The sequence below is a fragment of the Bos indicus x Bos taurus genome, chromosome 26 (assembly GCF_003369695.1).
Source record: "Bos indicus x Bos taurus breed Angus x Brahman F1 hybrid chromosome 26, Bos_hybrid_MaternalHap_v2.0, whole genome shotgun sequence".
Taxonomy (NCBI): domain Eukaryota; kingdom Metazoa; phylum Chordata; class Mammalia; order Artiodactyla; family Bovidae; genus Bos; species Bos indicus x Bos taurus.
The window spans coordinates 37895453-37916471 of NC_040101.1; the positions used below are offsets into that span (position 1 = coordinate 37895453).

The following is a 21019-nucleotide window of genomic DNA, read 5'->3' on the forward strand; positions in this document are numbered from 1 at the left end:
TTCTTCCTCCAGCCCAGCATTTCTCGTGATGTACTCTGCATAGAAGTTAAATAAGCAAGGTGACAATATACAGCCTGACGTACTCCTTTTCCTATTTGGAACCAGTCTGTTGTTCCATATCCAGTTCTAACTGTTGCTTCTTGATCTGCATATAGGTTTCTCAAGAGGCAGGTCAGGTGGTCTGGTATTCCCATCTCTTTCAGAATTTTCCACAGTTTATTGTGATCCACATAGTCAAAGGCTTTGGCATAGTCAATAAAGCAGAAATAGATGTTTTTCTGGAACTCTCTGGCTTTTTCCATGATCCAGCAGATATTGGCAATTTGATCTCTGGTTCCTCTGCCTTTTCTAAAACCAGCTTGAACATCAGGAAGTTGATGGTTCACGTATTGCTGAAGCCTGGCTTGGAGAATTTTAGGGATCACTTTACTAGCGTGTGAGATGAGTGCAACTGTGAGGTAGTTTGAGCATTCTTTGGCATTGCCTTTCTTTGGGACTGGAATGAAAACTGAACTCTTCCAGTGCTGTGGCCACTGATGAGTTTTCCAAATTAGCTGGCATATTGAGTGCAGTCTTTCACAGCATCATCTTTCAGGATTTGAAATAGCTCAACTGGAATTCCATCACCTCCACTAGCTTTGTTTGTAGTGATGCTTCCTAAGGCCCACTTGACTTCACATTCCAGGATGTCTGGCTCTAGGTGAGTGATCACACCATCGTGATTATCTGGGTCGCGAAGATCTTTTTTGTACAGTTCTTCTGTGTATTCTTGCCACCTCTTCTTAATATCTGCTGCTTCTGTTAGGTCCCTACCATTTCTATCCTTTATTGAGCCCATCTTTGTATGAAATACAGTCAGCAAAAACAAGACCAGTAGCTGACTGTGGCTCAGATCATGAACTTCTTATTGCAAATTCAGACTGAAATTTAAGTGGAGAAAACTACTAGACCATTCAGATATAACCTAAATCAAATCCCTTATGACTATACAGTGGAAGGGAGAAATACATTTAAGGGACTAGATCTGATAGACAGAGTGCCTGATGAACTACGGACGGAGGTTCGTGACATTATACAGGAGACAAGGAAGGAAGACCATCCCCAAGAAAAAAAAATGCAAAAAAGCAAAATGGCTGTCTGAGGAGGGCTTACAAACAGCTGTGAAAAGAAGAGAAGTGAAAAGCAAAGGAGAAAAGGAAAGATATATCCATTTGAATGCAGAGTCCCAAAGAATAGCAAGGAGAGATAAGAAAGCCTTCCTCAGTGATCAATGCAAAGAAATAGAGGAAAACAACAGAATGGGAAAGACTAGAGAGCTCTTCAAGAAAATTAGAGATACCAAGGGAACATTTCATGCAAAGATGGGCTCAATAAAGGACATACTTATATACATATATATATAAAGAGAAAATATGAATAGTCAGTATTATCATTTCTATACTTTTTCTATTATGGTAATCTTATTTATAAACTATATCCATTCAAAACATACAAATCAAAAGTTTGAAGACACAAATATAAATGCAAAGATTTACAGAAATAATGTTTGTTTTTTAGAAAATGATATGAGAAATATACAGATTCATTATTATTTCAAACCTGACAAAAAATGTGGAGGAGGATGATGGCAGGTAGGGGGAGAGGAATCTTACCATGAAATAGCATTCTTTCATTTGCATGGTTGTGGTTTTCTTCAGAAACTTCTTTTCTCCTATGAGTGTATCTTTCCCATAGTTTCTTGTTACAAACTTTCTGAATCTATAAAAAGAAAGCAGCAAAATAAAAATCTCTGGATCACAATAATTACTTACCTACTTGTTAATCTTAACCAAAAATGGGCCACATAGGACCAGAAGAGAGGTAAAACTTTTCTCTGAAATATAAATTACGTATTATTTTTAGTCAACTAAAAAGCTTTGTCACAACCATAAAGATGAAAATATATGTACATTTTAGAAGTCAAAAACTACAGATGAGAAAAAGTTACATATGGCTACATGTAAAGGTCAAGAGTACTATTAATTGGTTAAAATACTTCTATTCTCACTTTAGAATTATTACTAAAACATGTCCAAATCAGACATACTGAGTTCTGTATGGAAGTGTAAGAAATAAAATAGTGTAAGAAAATAGTGTAAGAAAGAAAATACTGTCTTTCCCCCAACTGCTTTTTCTGGCTCAAAGTACCATCTGTTTTTAATTAAAATATTTGATATAGCCACACCAAACAATCACACCCCCCACACACACACGCCCCCTCTAATATTTCCTCTATTCTTCCCTATCCCTCCAATTCCTAAAACTTTTGTTTGGAGAAAAGTTTTAAGATGGATGCTGGTTTCGCTAGGAGTATTTCTAAGTCAAAACTCACAATCCTAGTGCTGCTTTTCAGCTGTACTGAGGGGTGCTACAGCCCCCTGCTGGTCCAGAACACATCTGGGAGCTGATGGTTTTAGTCTAGGTTCAAATTAACTCAAAATACCATCAAAGACATAATCAAAGCACACAGACTGGCATAAACAGAGCTCATTCATGTTTTTTAAAAAAGGGAACAAAAACAAAAGTTTTATCGGTGAAAACACTTGTATTAGATATTGTACTAAAACATCTTTCTAGAGAAAGAGAACAGCATACCTCCCAAAGTCAGTAACTCTAGAAATCAAACCCATATTCTGTTCCTTGCCCTCACCGTTAACAAACCTTGGCGTATTTTGTTACTGGTTGCACACAAAATGCCCTTGACTAAAATCTACCTATAATAGGAATAATTATTTGTTACAGTAATTATTATTATACACGTGTTTATGAAAAGAAAACTCAAGATGTCACTCAGGTCTTATCATGATACGAACTAATGAAATACAGCTCCTGAAATAACCCTTGCACCTGAATAATGTGTCATCTTCTTTCTAAATAGTAAGAACATAACGATCTTGATGAATAACTCTAAAATATGAGATCTATTGGTATACTCAGAATAGTGTATTATTGTGAGACAGTAATACGACACAACTGAAAGATTTCATACTATTCACCTTTCAGTTTAAAATTTAGGTATCAGAGATACTTGCCACATTATAACTCTAAATCTTATAATGATTAAGAATAGTTAACAGAAAATCATTATGCATCTCGAGTATACAGTTTGGTTGCCATACAGCTTTTAAAAACACCAAGCAAATTAGCAAAGCTGAAAAGGCCCTGAGAAGAGTACCTGATGTTAGTAAGAGTCAGTGCTCTCTTTAAGGTATTTTTTTAAATGACTATTTCTGGAAAGATGAAAGGCACAGAGGAAGTACTACTAAAATGACCAAAAGACGGTGTTATGTGTGAGGACTCACAGAAACCCGGAACAGACACAATTAGGACAAACCAGAAACAAACCAACCATGGTGTAACTGTAAAGATGGGAGTCCTTCCATGAGCCACAACAAAAAGTACTGGAAGAAAGTCAGCAAGAGTACCTTAATAGTAGTGTCCATATTTAAAATCCTAAGCCTACAGGACTTATCATCCAAGAATGAGAAGTCATAAAGCTTACTAACAATGGAATGCTTATTCTAATCCATAATAGATTCCTTAATTTGTATTTGCTGAATGTCAACCGTTAAGATAATCCTGTATCTTGCCATTTAAACTTATTTAAGTTTAAAGATTAAACTTAAATACTCTTTAAGTTTAGAGATTATTTAAAGCATAATCTCTAGACTTAAATATGTTAACAGGCTGAACTAGTAGTCAGTACAGAGACTGAGGACCTTAATTGCCAAGGACACATTCCTTCCCAAAATACCCCTGCCACGGGAAGGACTTACTGGGCCGCACACATGACGTTCTTTTGAGAGTTAATCATGGTTTCAGGCTTCTGAAAACTATGGTCACAGTGAACTTTATTTTCACTGACTTATTACCTTGAGAATATTGTATCTATTGAAGATCCCACCTGCGTGACCTCCATCTCTGTGCTCTCGGACTGTACTCTGCATCTGATGGAAACACATTTCAAAAATATGTGCATTAGCTTGTAATTCTTTTCTGATTTAGGGAACACAGTTCTTGACTCATGTGACTCTTACGACAAATTAGGTTTTTAATATTTTTGTTGTTTAAGGAATGAGTTCTATAAGTTTGCAAGAACTACTTTCAAGAGACAGTGCATAGTTGATACAATCAATCCAAAAATACCTATAGGTGAAAATTATATAATGCAAACTACTGGACAAAAGGCAACAAGCAAATGCACAGGTGAGCCAAACATACAAAGCCAACCAGCTGGCACACTAACAAACAAAACCAAACCAACGATTTATCTGTTCCCATTCATTTTGCTCTCATAAAGCACAATTTATATTTCACTGAGAGTTGGAGTTTCCTGAGATTTACTAAGCCTCACTCAACTTTGTATCTCTGTGCTCAGCTCACACATACACAGTATGGTGTTCTTCAAAGCGCCGGGCGCCATTTTAAGACTTTGGTGGATACAAGAGTTTTATGGCAAGAAAGTTAGAAAAACATTTCCTAGATAAGTAGCATCCACATGTTCTGGGTCTTGTCTAAGATACAGGGCTTTGCAATTGCCTTCATGAAGGAAGGGAATATTAGCAACCTCTCCAACAGAACTCTGTATATTAATTGCAATGCTGAACCAAATTATTAGAATTAAAGCTTACTGAGATAGTGTATTTTAAATGCTGATTTTGTAAGTTTTCAGGTGGTAGAGTGAGGGACAATTAAAAACTCCTGCTACATACATGTTCAAATAGATCTGGGAACTTCTGGGAAATTCAGCTGCTGACCTGACATTTATATGGTGTATGAACATACCTCTTCCTCTACAGACTGAAACTCTTTATCTTCAGCAGACAGATCAATGAGAATTGTTCCACTTCCAGAGGTGTTCAGAGTTAAGTATGGGTTAAGACCTATCAAATGAAATTTGAAGGTTAAAAAAAAAAAAACTTGCCAGAATCCTCCTCCCTGCCCCCAGTCCACAATAAACATCAACCCAATACAACCACCCAATTTATCTGATGCTTATTACTAGTTCTTACAAGTTTTTTATTTGGGGACAGTTTAGATTTATAGGAAAGCTGAGAGCACCGGGAATTCCTGTGTGCCCTCACTCCACTCTCTAAAGTCACCATCAGCAACATTAATGTTCCCATTTTATAAAGTCACAGCACACATCAAAATTAAGTAAATTACAGACTTTATTTGGATTTTACCAGTTGTTCCCCACTAATGTCCTTTTAGTTTTCCAGGATCCAAACCAGAAAATTACACTGCACTTAGATGACTATTTTTTTGACCTTAAAAGTCATAAGGGTTTTGTAAGAATAGTTCTGAAAATCTTTCTCTTCTTTATCTCCTATGTGTCATATGTTTTCTTCTTCAAATCATTTCCTTTACTAACTAAGCAGCACTTTCAGCATTTGGTCCCTTTATTTTTTGTAAAACTGAGAAGAACCTAGCATGGCCACAGGTAATTTTAAATTATCCAAGAATGAGAAGTCATAAAGCTTACAAACGGTGGAATGCTTATTCTAACCCATAATAGATTCACTTCAGCAATGAATTTATCCTATTTTCTGACTGTCAACAGTTTAGATCATATATACTTTCATATTTTTACTCTCACAAAAGCTTTTAAAATGGAATCTTACACAGGATTTTCTAATTTCTTTGTGGTATCTATTAACACAACTCTCCTGTAATCTCTCCAAGATCTCCAGAGCTCCACTGTTTTCTCAGGTAGGACTCAAGTCGTTTTTTGTTGTTGCTCAGTCACTAGGTCATGTCCGACTCTTTGCATGACCCATGGACTGCAGCATGCCAGGCTTCCCCGTCCTTCACTATCTCCCTCTCCTGGAATTTGCTCAAACTCGTGTACACTGAGTCAGTGATGCCATCCAACCATCTCATCCTCTGTCATCCCCTTCTCCTCTTGCCTTCCATCGTTCCCAGCATCAGGGTCTTTTCTAGTGAGTCAGCTCTTCGCATCAGGTGGCCAAAGTATTGGAGCTTCAGCTTCAGCACCACTCCTTCCAAGGAATATTCAGGGTTGACTTCCTTTAGGATTGACAGGTTTGATCTCCTTGCTGTCCAAGGGACACTCAAGAGTCTTCTCCAGCACCACAGTTTGAAAGCATCAATTCTTTGGCACTCAGCCTTCTTCACAGTCCAACTTTCACATTCATATATGACTACTGGAAAAACCATAGCTTTGACTATATGCACCTTTGTTGGCAAAGTGATGTCTCTGCTTTTTAATACACTGTCTAGGTTCGTCATAGCTATTCTTCCAAAGAGCAAGCATCTTTTACTTTCACGATTACAGTCACTGTCCGTAGTGATTTTGGAGCCCAAGAAAATGAAATCTGACACTGTTTCCACATTTTCCCCATCTATTTGCCATAAAGGGATAGGAATGGATGCCATGATCTTCATTTTTTGAATGCTGAGTTTTAAGCCAGCTTTTTCGCTCTTCTCTTTCACCTTCATCAAGAGGCACTTTGGTTCTTCTTCACCTTCTGCCATTAAAGTAGTATCATCTGCATATCTGAGGTTGCTGACATTTCTCCCAGCAATCTTGATTCCAGTTTGTGATTCATCTAGCCTGGCATTTCACATGATGTACTCTGCATATAAGTCCTCTGCTGCTGAGTTAATGCATGGCAGTTTCCCTCTGGAGACTAAGAGCACTGTTCTGGTCTGAATAACAGAGCTATCACAAACATGCCAAACCCTAATAACAATGTATAGGTATGGCTGCATTATAATATCTACGGGAAGTATGACAACTATACAGAGGAGGACATTTTACAGAAAAAACACTTAACAGAATAAAGTCTGTGACAGACACTGGACTAAGGCATCTTTGAACGTCCCAAGAAGATACTCATAAGTGCTGAAAGATCAGAACATGTAATCTGTTGACTTGATGCACTGAATAATAGCTAAGGCTGTTAAGTCAGCAAGGTAAGAGACAGTCAGAAGTTTGCCACTGGTTCTAATTTGCAAACTGGGTATAATGCCAGTATTATACAGACTCCTAGCTGCAAATGAAGATAAGGCAGGTGGTAACTTTATGCAGAAAAGTGACCCTGATGTGCTAGACCAGACACAGTCATTCTGTGCTGCTGTGGTGTTTCTCCTCCACGTAGGAATCAATGTTCCTACTCAATGCAGCTGGATGTCATCAGAACGAGCAGAGGGCCAAAGGCGGCAGGGAGGGACGCACCTCTGCCACTTGGAAGCAGTGTATCTGCTTCTATCACTGTTTCCTGAGCCTGTAAACAGTCTTAACTGCCTCCCTACCAGGTTCACAGTGTTTTCTAGTAGAGGCACAATGGCAGTCCAAAACTGAGGGTTCCAGTTCCTCTTCATACTAACATTCCAAAAAGCCTCGAGTCTGCCCTCTTCTTTATCTTATAAAATTCTGTCTTCTATACTAGCAATATTTAAGACTATCTCACATTTTAAACGCTTTGCCCTAGTTCCTATCAGGCAAATAAAGTGCATCTACCTTTAATCAATCCCAATCCAGAATTTCAGTTTAAAGCATTCCTTAGCTTGAATCACAGAACTTTCAAAGTTCTCTTTTTGTTCCTCAAGAGATAGACCGTATCCTGGATAGCATACATTCTTTCCTCAAAATTCCCTCAGTTTTACTAATGGAGGTTTGTCTTTAACCCCAGTTGTACAGCCAGGTCTTCAATTATAGGAGGCTTCTAATCTCAGGGTACATCACTCCCTCAGTTGAACAAGAAACTTAAAATGTGGTTCCGACAACTAAAATAACTCATCTTTTATACCAAGACCTGATATACAGGAAGTGTGAACATTTGCAGAACAAATGCAATTTGCATTTTCCTTATGTATCAACATTCAAGAGAAATAAAATATTATTCAACTTTGTTTTACTACGTTTCCTTAGTTGCAACATTATTGTTTCCTTGTACTTTTAGAGTAAGTGTTTAAAATGTAACTATTTACAGCAAAGGAGATTTACAACATTATTTTATGGGCAGGCCTGAACACCTAGCCATTACCTGTTATGTTACCATATGAGATATCTAACTTTCAGATCTTTTAGAACCATATAATTTTTGAGCTACAATAACTTCAGAAATGAGTGAATGGAAATAACAGAAAAAACTTCAGAGCTAAAATAACACCCATATTTCTGAATGGCCCAGACACTTCACTTAGGTTCACAGAGTTAAAGGTAGCAGTTCAGGAAGCCTAACAGTGGCAGATTTAAGATTTAACTCCAGGTTTCCTGAATCCTCATTAGTATTCTTCTTATCAAGTGGACTATTACAGATTTTAAAATTATCCTTGAGGGCTGCCTTTATGCAAGCTGTTAAACTGACGATAGCAATGACTTAAAATGAAATACCTTGTTGTCCAGAGATAAGTCTCTCAACTCCTTTAATTAGTTTGTGTCTATGTCCGTAAGCATTGATTCCGATCTCTTTCAACTCCTTGTGTCCCATCTCAACTAATACATCCAACGTGATCTTACAAAAGAGAATGAAACTGTTTAGAAGACTTGTTTGGAAGACATTCATATATTGGTGTTCTCACAATGTTATTAGACTTATATTTCTGAACACAACATAGAAATGAAAGCATACCAGCTATTAAACTAAAACTGAAAAGTTGCAGTTAATTAAACAAAAGTTGAATCAAGAACTAACCAAAAACATCATTATTTTCATTTAGTATTTGAACCTGAGTAGAATTAAACTGCAAAACAAAAATACATTTTCAAATTAACCACATTTAGGTGCACCATTTTATCTCTTCCACTATCACTTTATATCCAACTATTAATACAATGTCTTAATGTCATGTTCCTACAGATTCTGCACTATGTTAACTGGTAACTGTAGCATCGTTGTTTAAACTAACCCTTTTGACCCTGAATATATGATTCCCATTTTGTGAAACTGAAGGCATTCTTTAAAATCCTGTATTATTTGCAAACCTTTCATGAAGCTTTCTTTGAATAGTCTGGCTTGTAATAACTTTCTTAGAATTTCTATGCCAAAAACTTAATTCTTCATATGTTCTTGCTATGCTCCGTAACTAGATTAAAATTCCTTAGAGGTACAAGTTTACAAAAATTACATTTTCTGAACTCAGAAAATCAGTAAATGTATTCTGACAGAAAATTTAAATTAGGACTATTCAAGAAAAGCCCAGATACATAGTTTGTGGAGAAGGAAATGGCACCCGACTCCACTACTTTTGCCTGGAAAATCCCATGGATGGAGCCTAGTGGGCTACAGTCCATGGGGTCGAAAAGAGTCAGACATGACTGAGCGACTTTACTTTCACTTTTCACTTTCACGCACTGGAGAAGGAAATGGCAACCCACTCCAGTGTTCTTGCCTGGAGACTCCCAGGGACGGGGGAGCCTGGTGGGCTGCCGTCTATGGGGTCGCACAGAGTCGGACGCGACTTAGCAGCAGCAGCAGCATAGTTTGTGTGTCTATATAGCTTCCCAAAGTGGTTAGCAACGTGTCAGGCTTAGAGTGAGTAGTGACTGATGTAACAGAACTGAAAAAATTGAGGTCAAGGATAACTTATCTTTAAGAAATGCATAAGCTAGATTTATTCAAGAAAGCTATTTTGTTACCACACAAGAAACAATTTTTATGTGCTAATAAACTAAACATGACTTAGTGAGTAAACAACAAGAGCAACAAACTGAATGGGAAAAAAACAAGCCAAATTAGAAGAGGGATTGATTTCCAGTCCTTACAAAAAACACACATCCAAATTTTCAGTCCTCAATATGTTGAATGGTTCAGGGCATTTCAAAAGTTTCTATTTTTCCCTTGAGGTTCCCCAAAACAGCAAACCAACTGAAACAACTCATGTACTTACCTGTTCTCGCTCAAATATATCCATTAGGTGTTCAAGCCCAAGATTTCTTACAAATTGAGTTATGCTAAAATCTATTCCTGGAACTGGAAAAAAAAAAAAAAAACACAGAATTTCACATCGGAATAATGTGTATCAACATTACAACAGCAAAGTTTTGTGATATTATATGTACAAAGAATATAAAGATGAAACAAAATGTAACAGCCATCACAATATAATATTAAACTTAACATCAAAATTACAAAGAGGACTTCCATGGCGGTCCAGTGGTTAAGACTCTGCACTCCCAATGCAGGGGCCACAGGTTCAATCCCTAGTCAGAGAACTAAGAGCCCATATATGTGCTGCCATACCAAAAAAAAAAGTGAAAAAAGGTATAAAATTTCATCATTAAAAGAAAGGCCTAACCAAGGAGGCACTCACATGTTACAAACAAATCTTTTCTTTTTTAAAAATTTATTTTTAATTGTATCTTTAAAATAAGTTTCCATACAGCTTAAACTAATATAATATGTCAATTATACCTGAATGCAAAAACGAAGTTTCCCTATCTTAGGGTAAAGAGACTGTAGGTATATGTGTCTTTTTATTTTCTTTTTTGGCAGCACCATGTGGCTAGTGGGATCTTAGTTACCCAATTAGGGACTGAAACAAGGCCCATGGCAGTGAAACTGTCAAGTCCTAATCACTGGACTACCACAGAATTCCTTTCCTTTAAAAAAAAAAAAACTCAAAATTATAATACACTGGAAGAGATAAATAAAGGCATACTATTCAACCAAAAGGATTTCTATAGCTTTCAAAAAGGTTGTTTACATCTAAAGAGTAGGTTAACATTAGAACCTCATCAAGTCTGAATGTAGAGGGAGAAAGTTTCATTAGAATTCAATAATATTAAAAATAACTTTTTAGCAATCCAATATCAGTTATTTTGGCTGATATTGGCTGATATCTCACCTTCCTTTTTCTCCAAACTGGAAGCACCCTCTGTTCCACTTGAACTGACTACTGAAGATAGCTCAGAAAAACTGCCAGACAAATTGTCAAGACTGCTGGCTGCAGAAAGGCTTGATGGGCTGGATGGACCTGAAGACAGAGCATCTGTGGTGGCTGCTGGGCTTCTCATGCCATTGAGCACTTGCGGTTTATAACACGAAGGCAGAGCTGAAGGGGGCATGGCTGCTGTCAGGAGGGCACTGACATCATCTGCCTGGAGTAGATGTCAGATGGAGATGAAATCCGCAGTAAGCAGGTGTAAAACTCTACTATACCCAACAGAATGCATTAAAAAAAGAGACAAAGCCCTAGCAGATTCGCACTAGAATTGCTTATATAAAGATGATTATTTTAAAAAGTGAAGCAAGTAAGTGATATTCAGCTAAACTGTTATTAAATGTAAAACAGAATATAGAACATATACTCTGCAGCATACAAAATAGAAGTTTAAGATGTGGCAAAGCAAGAAAAAAAAATCCTAAGACATCATGATTGAAAAGTACTGAAATTAATTTTAGAAATATAAACTTTAAAAAGTAATATCTGAAAACTTTTAAAGGCATTCTGAAGTAATTCGATCTATGTAGAACTTTAGCAAACAGAATGATGGTTGATTTTTTGGGGAAAAATTTCAGCAACATATTTGTTTCTCAAAATCGAACATTTGGAAGGGTAGGGAACAAGGATATAATTTTAATCAAATATGCCAGAATGGAAAAAAATCCCCAAATTTACTGGTATATTAATTTAATTAGTAACAAATACTATTCTTTCGGTGGCTCAGTGGTAAAGAATCCGCCTGGCAAGCAGGAGACGTGGGTTCAATCCCTGGGTTGGGAATATCCCCTGGAGAAGGAAATGGAACCCACTCTAGTATTCTTGCTTGGGAAATCCCATAGACAGAGGAGCCTGGTGGGCTATAGGCCATAGGGTCCCAAAAGAGTCAGACATGACTTAGCAATTAAACAACAACTATTCTTTTACAATGCTCAATTAAGACACCAAGTAATTAACATTCAGCAAGAAGTAATCAGGACTTATTTTCATGGCTTGTCATTTATACTGCCTTTTCAATCCTCATCTTCTTTTCCTGAATCTGAGGACTCCCATGACACTCATAGTTGGTATGTAACATTTAAAAATAATAATAGCACAATTTATTGGATGCCTCTTATGTACCTGAGAGCATGAGGTATATCCCCTCATTTAATTCTCACATTAACCAAATACATTTTACCTCCATTTACAGATTAGGTAACTGAGGCTTTGAGGTTAAGCAACCTGCAAAACCATACAACTGTTAAGTGGTAGAGCTAAAATTCTAAGGCAGGTCTGTTTGACTCTAAAGCCCAAGCATGTTCTCTAGGGCACCCTGTTTCAATGTCACTTAATTGTATCTAGTGTACTAACACATGGGTGGACTGAATTAAAAAAAGTTCACTTCTAAGTTAGCTTGGAACTGGAAGGACATTTCCCTTAAGAAATAATCTTTCAAATACAGTTGAGCTGTCAGCCTGCTTAGAAAATTCTATCCAACCAGCTGAACTAAATTTCAGTTTCTCAATGTAACTTGCAACCGTGGAATCTCTCGGTAGAAAGCAATCTGCAAGACAGACTCTCCTTCTCCATCTCAAGAAGAATTTCCTCTCCCTTCCCTCTACTGCTCTGGGTCAGTGTCCTCAGGGGCAGAGGCAAGAGAGGCACCTGAGTCACAGTGGCCGCGGCAGAGGCTGGAGGCCACGGTGGAGACACACGTAGGAATTTTCTCAGGAGAGGAAACGGAAAAAGGACTTGCCACAGAAAACTGGAGGAACAAACTTGTTTCATGAACGGTTTTGGCCGGGTATGCAATAAAACCTTTGAGATGAGACAGTGTTTGGAGGGAAGAAAATGTCTATAAACCAGGCTCTGCAGCTGCATGCTGGAGGCAACGCTCCCGGCTGGGTGGTTCATAAAGACCCCCGGGCCCATACTATCTTGTGCCCCTTGAACGCTGTTCGTGAAGTGCCCTGCCTGCTTGTTTCCCAACTACTGTAAGCAGTATACCTTATACTTCTTTTTCCCATTTCTAAAAGTACTCAGCTTACAAAAACTGATAATTCTACTATTTACTTATTATATTTTAATACCAAAGAGAGCCAAAATTTAAACCAAGCCGAACGCCAGATTTTGCCACATTCACCAAGAAAACATTATATATATATATATATGCCAAGGGAATTTTCAAAACGTCAGGAAAGCACTGAGATTTTTCAAAAATCCCATCACTTACTGAAACTAAATCTAAAGGTGTTTGTCCTTCCTGATTTTTAAGAGTTGGATCAGCTCCATGGGCCAATAATAACGCACAAAGCTGTGTTCGTCCCTTCTGGGCTGCCTCGTGCAAAGGTGTGAAAGCCCATTTGTCCGTAGCATTGACACACGCATTATATTTTATTAGCAAAGCTGCTACATCTACATGCTGTAGAAGAAAATAAACCTGTTATAGTCTGAATTATTACTTTATTATATTGTAGTTCTTAAAAAGACACTAGCTATACTCTAGAAATGAAAAACTGTGTTTTTTCTCCATCAATATTTATGGGCTACTGATTAGAAATTACAGTAGTAGACATTTGTATAACTTGAGAAAATATCCAGAAAATAGATAATACTACACAGAAAGAAACTAAACTAATGGAACTTTAACAATATCTCATTTAGGTATTATAACTGCTAAACATCAATTTATAAACCTGCAGCCTTCCTTAATTAATCAACTGAAGATGGTCAATACTGATGATTAATATTCAAGGCTATTAAATATAAGTCAGAAACAATGCATCTGATCTCAACAGATTTGTATGACCCCAGTGGATTTTCTGGGTACCAACAAATAAACAAAATCACTAACATCTCACTAAAAATAAGAGATGTGTGCTGAGGAAGGTAAAATAACGGAAGACAAAACGTCCATGTCAGACAGCAAGCTCCCCGTAAGCTACAACAGCCTGAAAATGGAAACTTAGAGGTTATTTACTCTTTAGCGCTCATATTTACTTCTCTGTAAAATGAGAAAGTCAAACTAAGTTTCCTTTGCATTGTAACACTGATTTTCACTGAGAAAACTGCCAGCATTTTAAAAGCTAACATGAAAGAACTTACGCCGTAAGATGCTGCATTGTGTAAAGGGATAAGTCCTCCTTTGTCCTGAGCATTCACATCAGCTCCATGCTGTAGGAGATATTCCGCAACTTCTAAATTATTATAACCAGCTAATTCAGGAAAGAAGTAAAATTACTTTTACTTGTTAATATAAAAATAGCTACATATATGTATATATATATTTCTAAAAGATAGGATTTTTAAAATAAGAGATTTGATAGAAATCTGAAATTCTCCAATGGAATCTATTAAAGATTTAGCTTATGAAAAAAATTGCCCACTGGCCTCAAGTTGGAAATTTTCAGTGATGAAATTCATTTCTTTTTGAGATTCTAAAGTTATACTGGCTGATTTACTTAAATAGCTCCTTTTAAAACCTTCTTACCAAAGTCCCTGCCTTCATGGTTATTATATATACAACTTCCTCAACTCAGGTAAATGGTCTCAAGGCTGCAAGCAAAAGGCATCCAATCATACAAAAGCGAAGTTAGGAACAGAAGTGGCTGGCAGAGCAGAAGACAACATATCAGTGGGTCTCAGGGTCCCATTTCCTCAGAAGATCACAAAGACATGCTTTTTGCCAGAGAGAATGTAAGTGTACACATCTCTACGGGCAGCAGAATCTACTGCTGCTAAAGCCATGAAGTAGTAAAACTGAGTATTTTATAAATGTACTATAATCCCCCAGCTGTCATCTTGGGAACCGACAGCTTTCTTAGTATGTGTTCTTGGTAAAAAAAAAAAAAAAAAAGATATATTGATATACTGTATCTGACACATAATCATAGTTTGAAAGCAAATCTGGAATTTAACTTTGCCAACATAAAATCAGCTGTCACTTGAAACTTTAAAATAGTTCAAAATATATAATTCATTCACTTTTACTGCAGTTTTCAGCCTTTTGCTGAGACATCGAAAGCAAAAAAAAAAAAAAATTTCAGTAAGATCAAGAAAAACAAAACTACCGTAAGCTAAATACACCAAATCCAAAAGTCCTTCCATGTCTCAAAGCATAATACTACGTAAGTGAGAAACGTTCTGTGTGTACAATGTATTTGTCACTTACAAAGATAACACAGACTTACAAAGTAATAGTGTTCTAGATAAGCTACCATTCAAAGCCTAATGTAAATAGTTATGCACAGCACAATCCAAATCTGAGATCAGGCCACATTTTGTCTTACACAGACTACTAACTCCTGATTGCCAGAGGAAGAAAAGTCTCACCTCACTTTGTTAGCATTTGTGGTTTATCACTTCCAAAATGCTCTAAAAGACACAGAGATGGAGTAATTCTTTCCCTTGGCCTGTGGGGTCCCAACTCACACGGGGTCATAATTTAAAGGTCTAAACCACAAACACTAAAATGATCTCTTATGGGACTTAGCTGGTGGAAATGGCTGGGACTCTGTGCTTCCATTGCAGGGGGCCTGGGTTTGATACCTGGTTGGGAAACTAAGATCCTGCATGCCACGCCAGGCATGGCCAAAAAATAAACAGAAACTCCCTAGGAACATAGTTGCTCACAATGTGAGACTGAAAGGAACTGAGGGAAGAGCACTTCCCACACTACACAAAGTGGCAGAAACACCTGCATTCCTTTTTTCTCTTTTTAAACCATGTATATTTATATTAATCTGTATGGGTCAAACATGCCTATGATGCAACTCCACTAAAAGACTAGTAGCTCAGTAATTTTAATGACCCATTCCCTAGCAACTTTTTCTTCTTTTTTTAAAGGTATATGAATTTTTATTTAAAAATTATTATTATTTTTTGGCCACGAGGCTTGTTGGGATCTTAGTTCTCTGATCCGGGACGGAACCCATGCCCCTGCAGTGGAAGCACAGAGTCTTAACCTCTAGACTGCCAGGGAAGTCCTGCTAGCACCTTCAATGCAGCTCAGAAAGCTGTACTGAAATCACAGTGCTGCACTTCATGCAGTGAAGACAAAGACAGACTGTGCCAGTTTCATGAGTGAAAACTCAGAACAAAAGTTAGATACTCAACTATAGCCCCCAAATTTCATATGGTGAAGCCCTAATCATTAGTACCTTAGAATGTGACTGTACTTGAAGATAAGGCCTTTTAAGAGGTAATTCAGTTAAAACAAGGCCGTGAGGGTCAGCCCTAATTCAACATGACTGCTGTCCTTATAAGAGCAGAAGTTAGGACATAGAGACACCAGGGATGCACATATACACAGAAAAGGCCACGTGAGGACTCAGAGAGAAGGTGGCCATCTCCAAGCCAAGGACTGGGGCCTCAGTAAAAACCAATCCTGCCAACATTTCCAAAGCTGAGAAAATATATGTCTGTTGTTTAAGCCACCTAGTCTGTGGTAATTTGTTAAGGCAGGCCTTACAAACTAATACAAAAAATAACAAGAATTTTATGTCACTTTTGGAAGTGTAAAGACTTTTTTCTGCTTCTGTTTAACAACTATCATTAGAAGAATTGAAAATTTTAACTTTCCATCAGGAAGGCTGACTCAGGCATATTTTTAAAGCTTCTATAGCGAAAACACATTCACCAAAGATGATTCAAACAACATGATAACCTGGAATAAAGGTTCTAAAGCACATGGAGACTGGCAAAGCCGCTTCCAATTATTCTTACTGAATGTAAATTGCTATACTAAAGAGAGCATGGCCCTGTACAAACACTCTAGTGTATACGGTATTAGAAGACACCTGATTCGAATCTTTCAAATTTACTTACAGGAAATATTTTACTCAGGTAAAATGAATCTTAGATGTGCCAGCCTAAATCTGTGACACTTCGTTCACCTACCTGCTAAATGTAAGGGTGTTGAATGCCGGCCTTGGGTATCACGGCAGTTTACATTATCTGGTGAAGACAGCTTCTTTACTCTGGCCAAACAGCCCTTCTTGGCAGCATCCAATAAAGCTGCATCTCCCCGAAGCAGATCCTGAATATCTGTATCTCCTTCTTTCACCAGATCCAAAGGGGTGTTTCCATCTCTGTTTTTCTTTGTGGGGTCTGCACCATGCTGGGCATGTGAAAAACAGAAAGGGAAGATTTAGCTTAAGTTTGCCTTTGGATAACAAAAAAATAGTCAATCTATTTTATACAGACACTTAAAGGTTAACATGACTATTAACAATGTTAATACACAAAAAATTACAATAAAAAAGACACTTAAATATTACTGAGCTTTAATAATGCAAGAATATAACCAAAATTTTAAACTACATTCAAAACAAAGTAGTATTTCATTAAAAATTACCTTTCACATATGCTATTTTGTTTTCACAAACATTTCAACGTTTGTATAAGGTATAAATTTAACTGCAGTCTTGTTTTTACTGTAAAATACCTACAGATACCAACGTACTATCAATTTCATTAGTGCTAAATAAACCTGGCTTATAGTGTTCATGACATTTATTCTGAAGTCTAGGTACACAATTAGAGTTTTGCTTCCTATCCCTTTACTATTAAAGTTTGGAGCTACAAGTAATATAATAAACATATTCTACATTATATACCCTGTTCATAAATACTTCAATATACCTGAAGCAGAAGTTTGCAAATTTCATATTTTCCTTTGGCTGCAGCTTCATGTAAAGGTGTAAATTTCCATAAGTCAGCTACATTAACTACTGCTCCATGCTTAACAAGAAGCTCTGCAACTTCATAATGTCCATAAGAACATGCATTGTGCAAAGGTACAAGGCCTCTGAAATGAAAAGTTAAATAAAAAACACAACACAAAGATATATTTTAATTTAAATAACTACACAGAGATGATAAAGTTATTGACTTATACAAGAAATTCTACTGATTTTAATTTATAGAACATAAATTTATTGTAAGCAGAAATGGAATTACTTTGACAGGGGCAGAGAGGAAATTTTTAAAATATTTAAAATTGCAGAGACCATAACAAGCATCTATTTTGCAATATCTAGGGTTAAGAATTATATATTTTTATTTATTTTAATTTTTTTTCCTCTTTTGGCCACATATCAGTTTATGGGATTTTAGTTCCCTGACCAGGGACTGAGTTGAACCTGGGGCCATGGCAGTGAGAACCACTGAACCAACAGGGGATTCCCAAGAAGTATTTTTTTTTTTTTAATTAATATAAACTGGAAGAAATCAAGTATCCTCAATGCAAACTATTTACTACATTAAAAATCAGTATCACACTACTGTTGCAATCTCTTTGGCTATTATAAAATAACAAGGCATTAAGCAACTAAGTCTTCATAAAAATACTTGGTAAAAATCATAAAATCTTAACTGAAATTAAGAAGTATATTTAAGCCAATGTTGGAGAACAGACTTCTCTGAAAATAAAAGAACCCCCGTCTCATAAAAATGTTTTCAGATTTTCCTAAGAAGGTCAGATAAAGGCACTGGTACTTGCCCTTTGTCTTTCGCATGCACGTCAGCTCCGTGTTGCAGCAGATATTCCACCACAGACACCCGATTATAGCCAGCTGCAAAATGGAGCGGTGTAGACTGACGTCCTTCAATGTCTCTGCAGTTGACACTCTGAACAGTACACAATTTCTGTAGGATGCAAGACACATGATGCTGTATATTCTGACTTCTTGTTTTCATTCATCTAGTAGAAATTTCAAATGCCTGATTTATTTTGTCTCATCAAATTTCTCAGACACTCTCTATTTATTCTTAATTCATTTTGTCCTTTATTGGCAATCCCTCTGGTCCTCTTATCTGTAATCATCTTCTTTTGTGAAAGCTAGTGGGTAAATTTTATTATTACGATTACTACTATTTACATAAAGGTAATGTAAGTACCAGTTAGCAACAGTAATTTCCATTTGGTGGCAAATATATATACAGATACACGGGATCACAGAAGCATTGGCATCACCTGGGAACTTGTTAAAAACTCAGATTCTCAGACGCTCCAACCTACTGAATCAGAATCTGTATTCTGACATGATCTCCAGGTGATCTGTAAGCACATTAAAAGTCTGAGGAGTACTGTTCTAGAACAGTGGTTCTCAAGTTTTCATGTGCATTGGGTCCAGTCTCCAGATGTCTGGGACTGGGCCTGAGAAGTTGCATTTCTAACAAGCTCCATATGACGCTGATGCTGACTGTCAAGGCATTACACCTAGAGAATTATACTGTACTATACGGAATGAATGAATGGACAGAATGCTATTGGTTATGCACCATCCTTGGGAGAATTAAGAAGTCACTCTCAAGTTCTTACGTTTTTTTGGTTGTTGTTGTTTAGATGAGGAAGCTTGACTCAGAGAGGCTGTAACACTCAAAATACTCAAGGGTATTTTGCATGAAAAGTATGAATATTTGAGGAAAGAAAGCAGCACAGATAATAAATCATGGTGTTTAAAAAAAGTCAAAAGAATATTTTAGAATAAAAGAATATTAGTAAAAATCCTTTCTCTTTTTTACTAGCCTATCCTAAAAGCAGAGATAAGCTAAGCCTAATAAACCAAAGGAGCCAGGGATCAGTGGATTTACCTCAACGGGTTTAATAGCAGGTCTGGTAACGCTATTCAGTGGCTTTCCACACGAGAGCCTGTTAGATACACACATTCAGCGTTCTACCACTGATAAAGGGTGTTTTGTGGGTCTGAAGTCGGCTCTAGGGAGTAAGTATTTTCAACACGTGTAAAGTGCTGCTGCTAGATTCAATCGTTACCACTGGCCACTCTAACTCCCTAGCTCTCAAGTTTAATTTTGTCCATTCAGAGAAGTTTTCTAATAGTAGGTGTCTAAGTATCTAGCCTGACAGCTCACCAGTAAACAAACACAAGCAAGCACATAATCAAGTGTTCACTGGGAAACATGCAAGTGGTATTGCAGGGACAGAAAAGCTGACGGAGATAAATTTCCAGTGAGTGACTTTAAAAGTAGAGGTAAGGGAAGACAGCCTAATGCCTATCACAGGGAGAGAAGAAGGTCCTCCTCAATTAAATGGCATTATTTCATTCTCTAAGTGCAATTCCTGCACCCAGTCTTATCCTCACTTCATCTGTTTCTTCCTATAGTTTTCTTTTATCTTTATGAAAACAAAGTCTGGTTTTTAATAGTAGGTGTACTGAACATAGTTTTATGCTCTTTAATATATGTAAATGGATGAGCATTACAATTTTTTATCACCACCTCCACCCAACACACATAAAAATCAGCTACCTGACTTTAACTCCACCTGCCCATCTAACACAACTTATCATTTCCTCCAAGAACAAACAGCTCACTACCCTTGAGTGTTTTGTTTTTCTGTAAGTCATTCATTAGCCAGTAAGAGAAACAAGTCAAATAATAAAACTGCATAATAGCATTTTTCTTTCAAAACAATGAAATCTGAAGTTACCTGGAGATGACTGTACTATCTACACAAATAAAGCGGGGGAAAAGAGCACATGGCCTTTTAAAAATCAACTTTCAGAAATCTCTTGATTTAAAAGCACAGTGAATAAATATCCTCAGAGCTCAAGTTCTGATGAGACCATCATTCACATTGTTTTATTCTCGAGAAATCTAAAATTTACTTTGTGGGGTAGGTCTGTTCAGGATTAAGAACACCCTAGAGAAATACAGTGAAACTGCTTCAAATGGAGACTTCTGCCATGAATCAAATCAGTAATTTTAGCTTTTAATAAAACTTATTACCTATCAATGCTCCCTCAAATAGGACCAAGCATTTTTTTGAAAGTCTGTTGTGGGAGGAGGACACAACAGGGCTTCTTCCCTCCTACTAGCTTTGGAAATTGAAATTAACATTGTTTTACTAAAGAATTATTTAATCATGAAACATGCTGAGTTAATTTTAATTTATATTAGTTGACTTGAAAAACAGTCTTGCTCTTTCAAAATTTCAATCTTCTGGATTATATACCTGGATATACTAATATAGTTTCTGTAGGAACAGGAATATCTGGTATAGGCAGTAAGACATTACATATGATTATATATCACATAAATACGTATGTATTACAGTAAAAGCAAA

The 21019-nt window shown here is 36.9% G+C and overlaps 1 protein-coding gene across 3 annotated transcripts in view; it reads right to left on the bottom strand.

The window, feature by feature from the left end:
• The window catches only part of TNKS2 (tankyrase 2), a 65428-nt gene that overhangs the window by 8429 nt on the left and 35980 nt on the right, over positions 1–21019 (bottom strand). For 2 of the 3 annotated variants that reach the window (XM_027529487.1, XM_027529486.1), the window contains 11 exons: positions 18434–18579; positions 17575–17740; positions 16831–17050; positions 14038–14147; positions 13166–13354; positions 10855–11107; positions 9898–9980; positions 8402–8522; positions 4825–4922; positions 3912–3986; positions 1653–1758 (listed from right to left, as the gene is read on the bottom strand). In XM_027529487.1, the coding sequence (XP_027385288.1) occupies positions 1653–1758; positions 3912–3986; positions 4825–4922; positions 8402–8522; positions 9898–9980; positions 10855–11107; positions 13166–13354; positions 14038–14147; positions 16831–17050; positions 17575–17740; positions 18434–18579 (1567 nt within the window). The remainder of the gene's footprint in view (positions 1–1652; positions 1759–3911; positions 3987–4824; positions 4923–8401; positions 8523–9897; positions 9981–10854; positions 11108–13165; positions 13355–14037; positions 14148–16830; positions 17051–17574; positions 17741–18433; positions 18580–21019) is intronic. The other variant, XM_027529488.1, reaches the window with a different exon arrangement.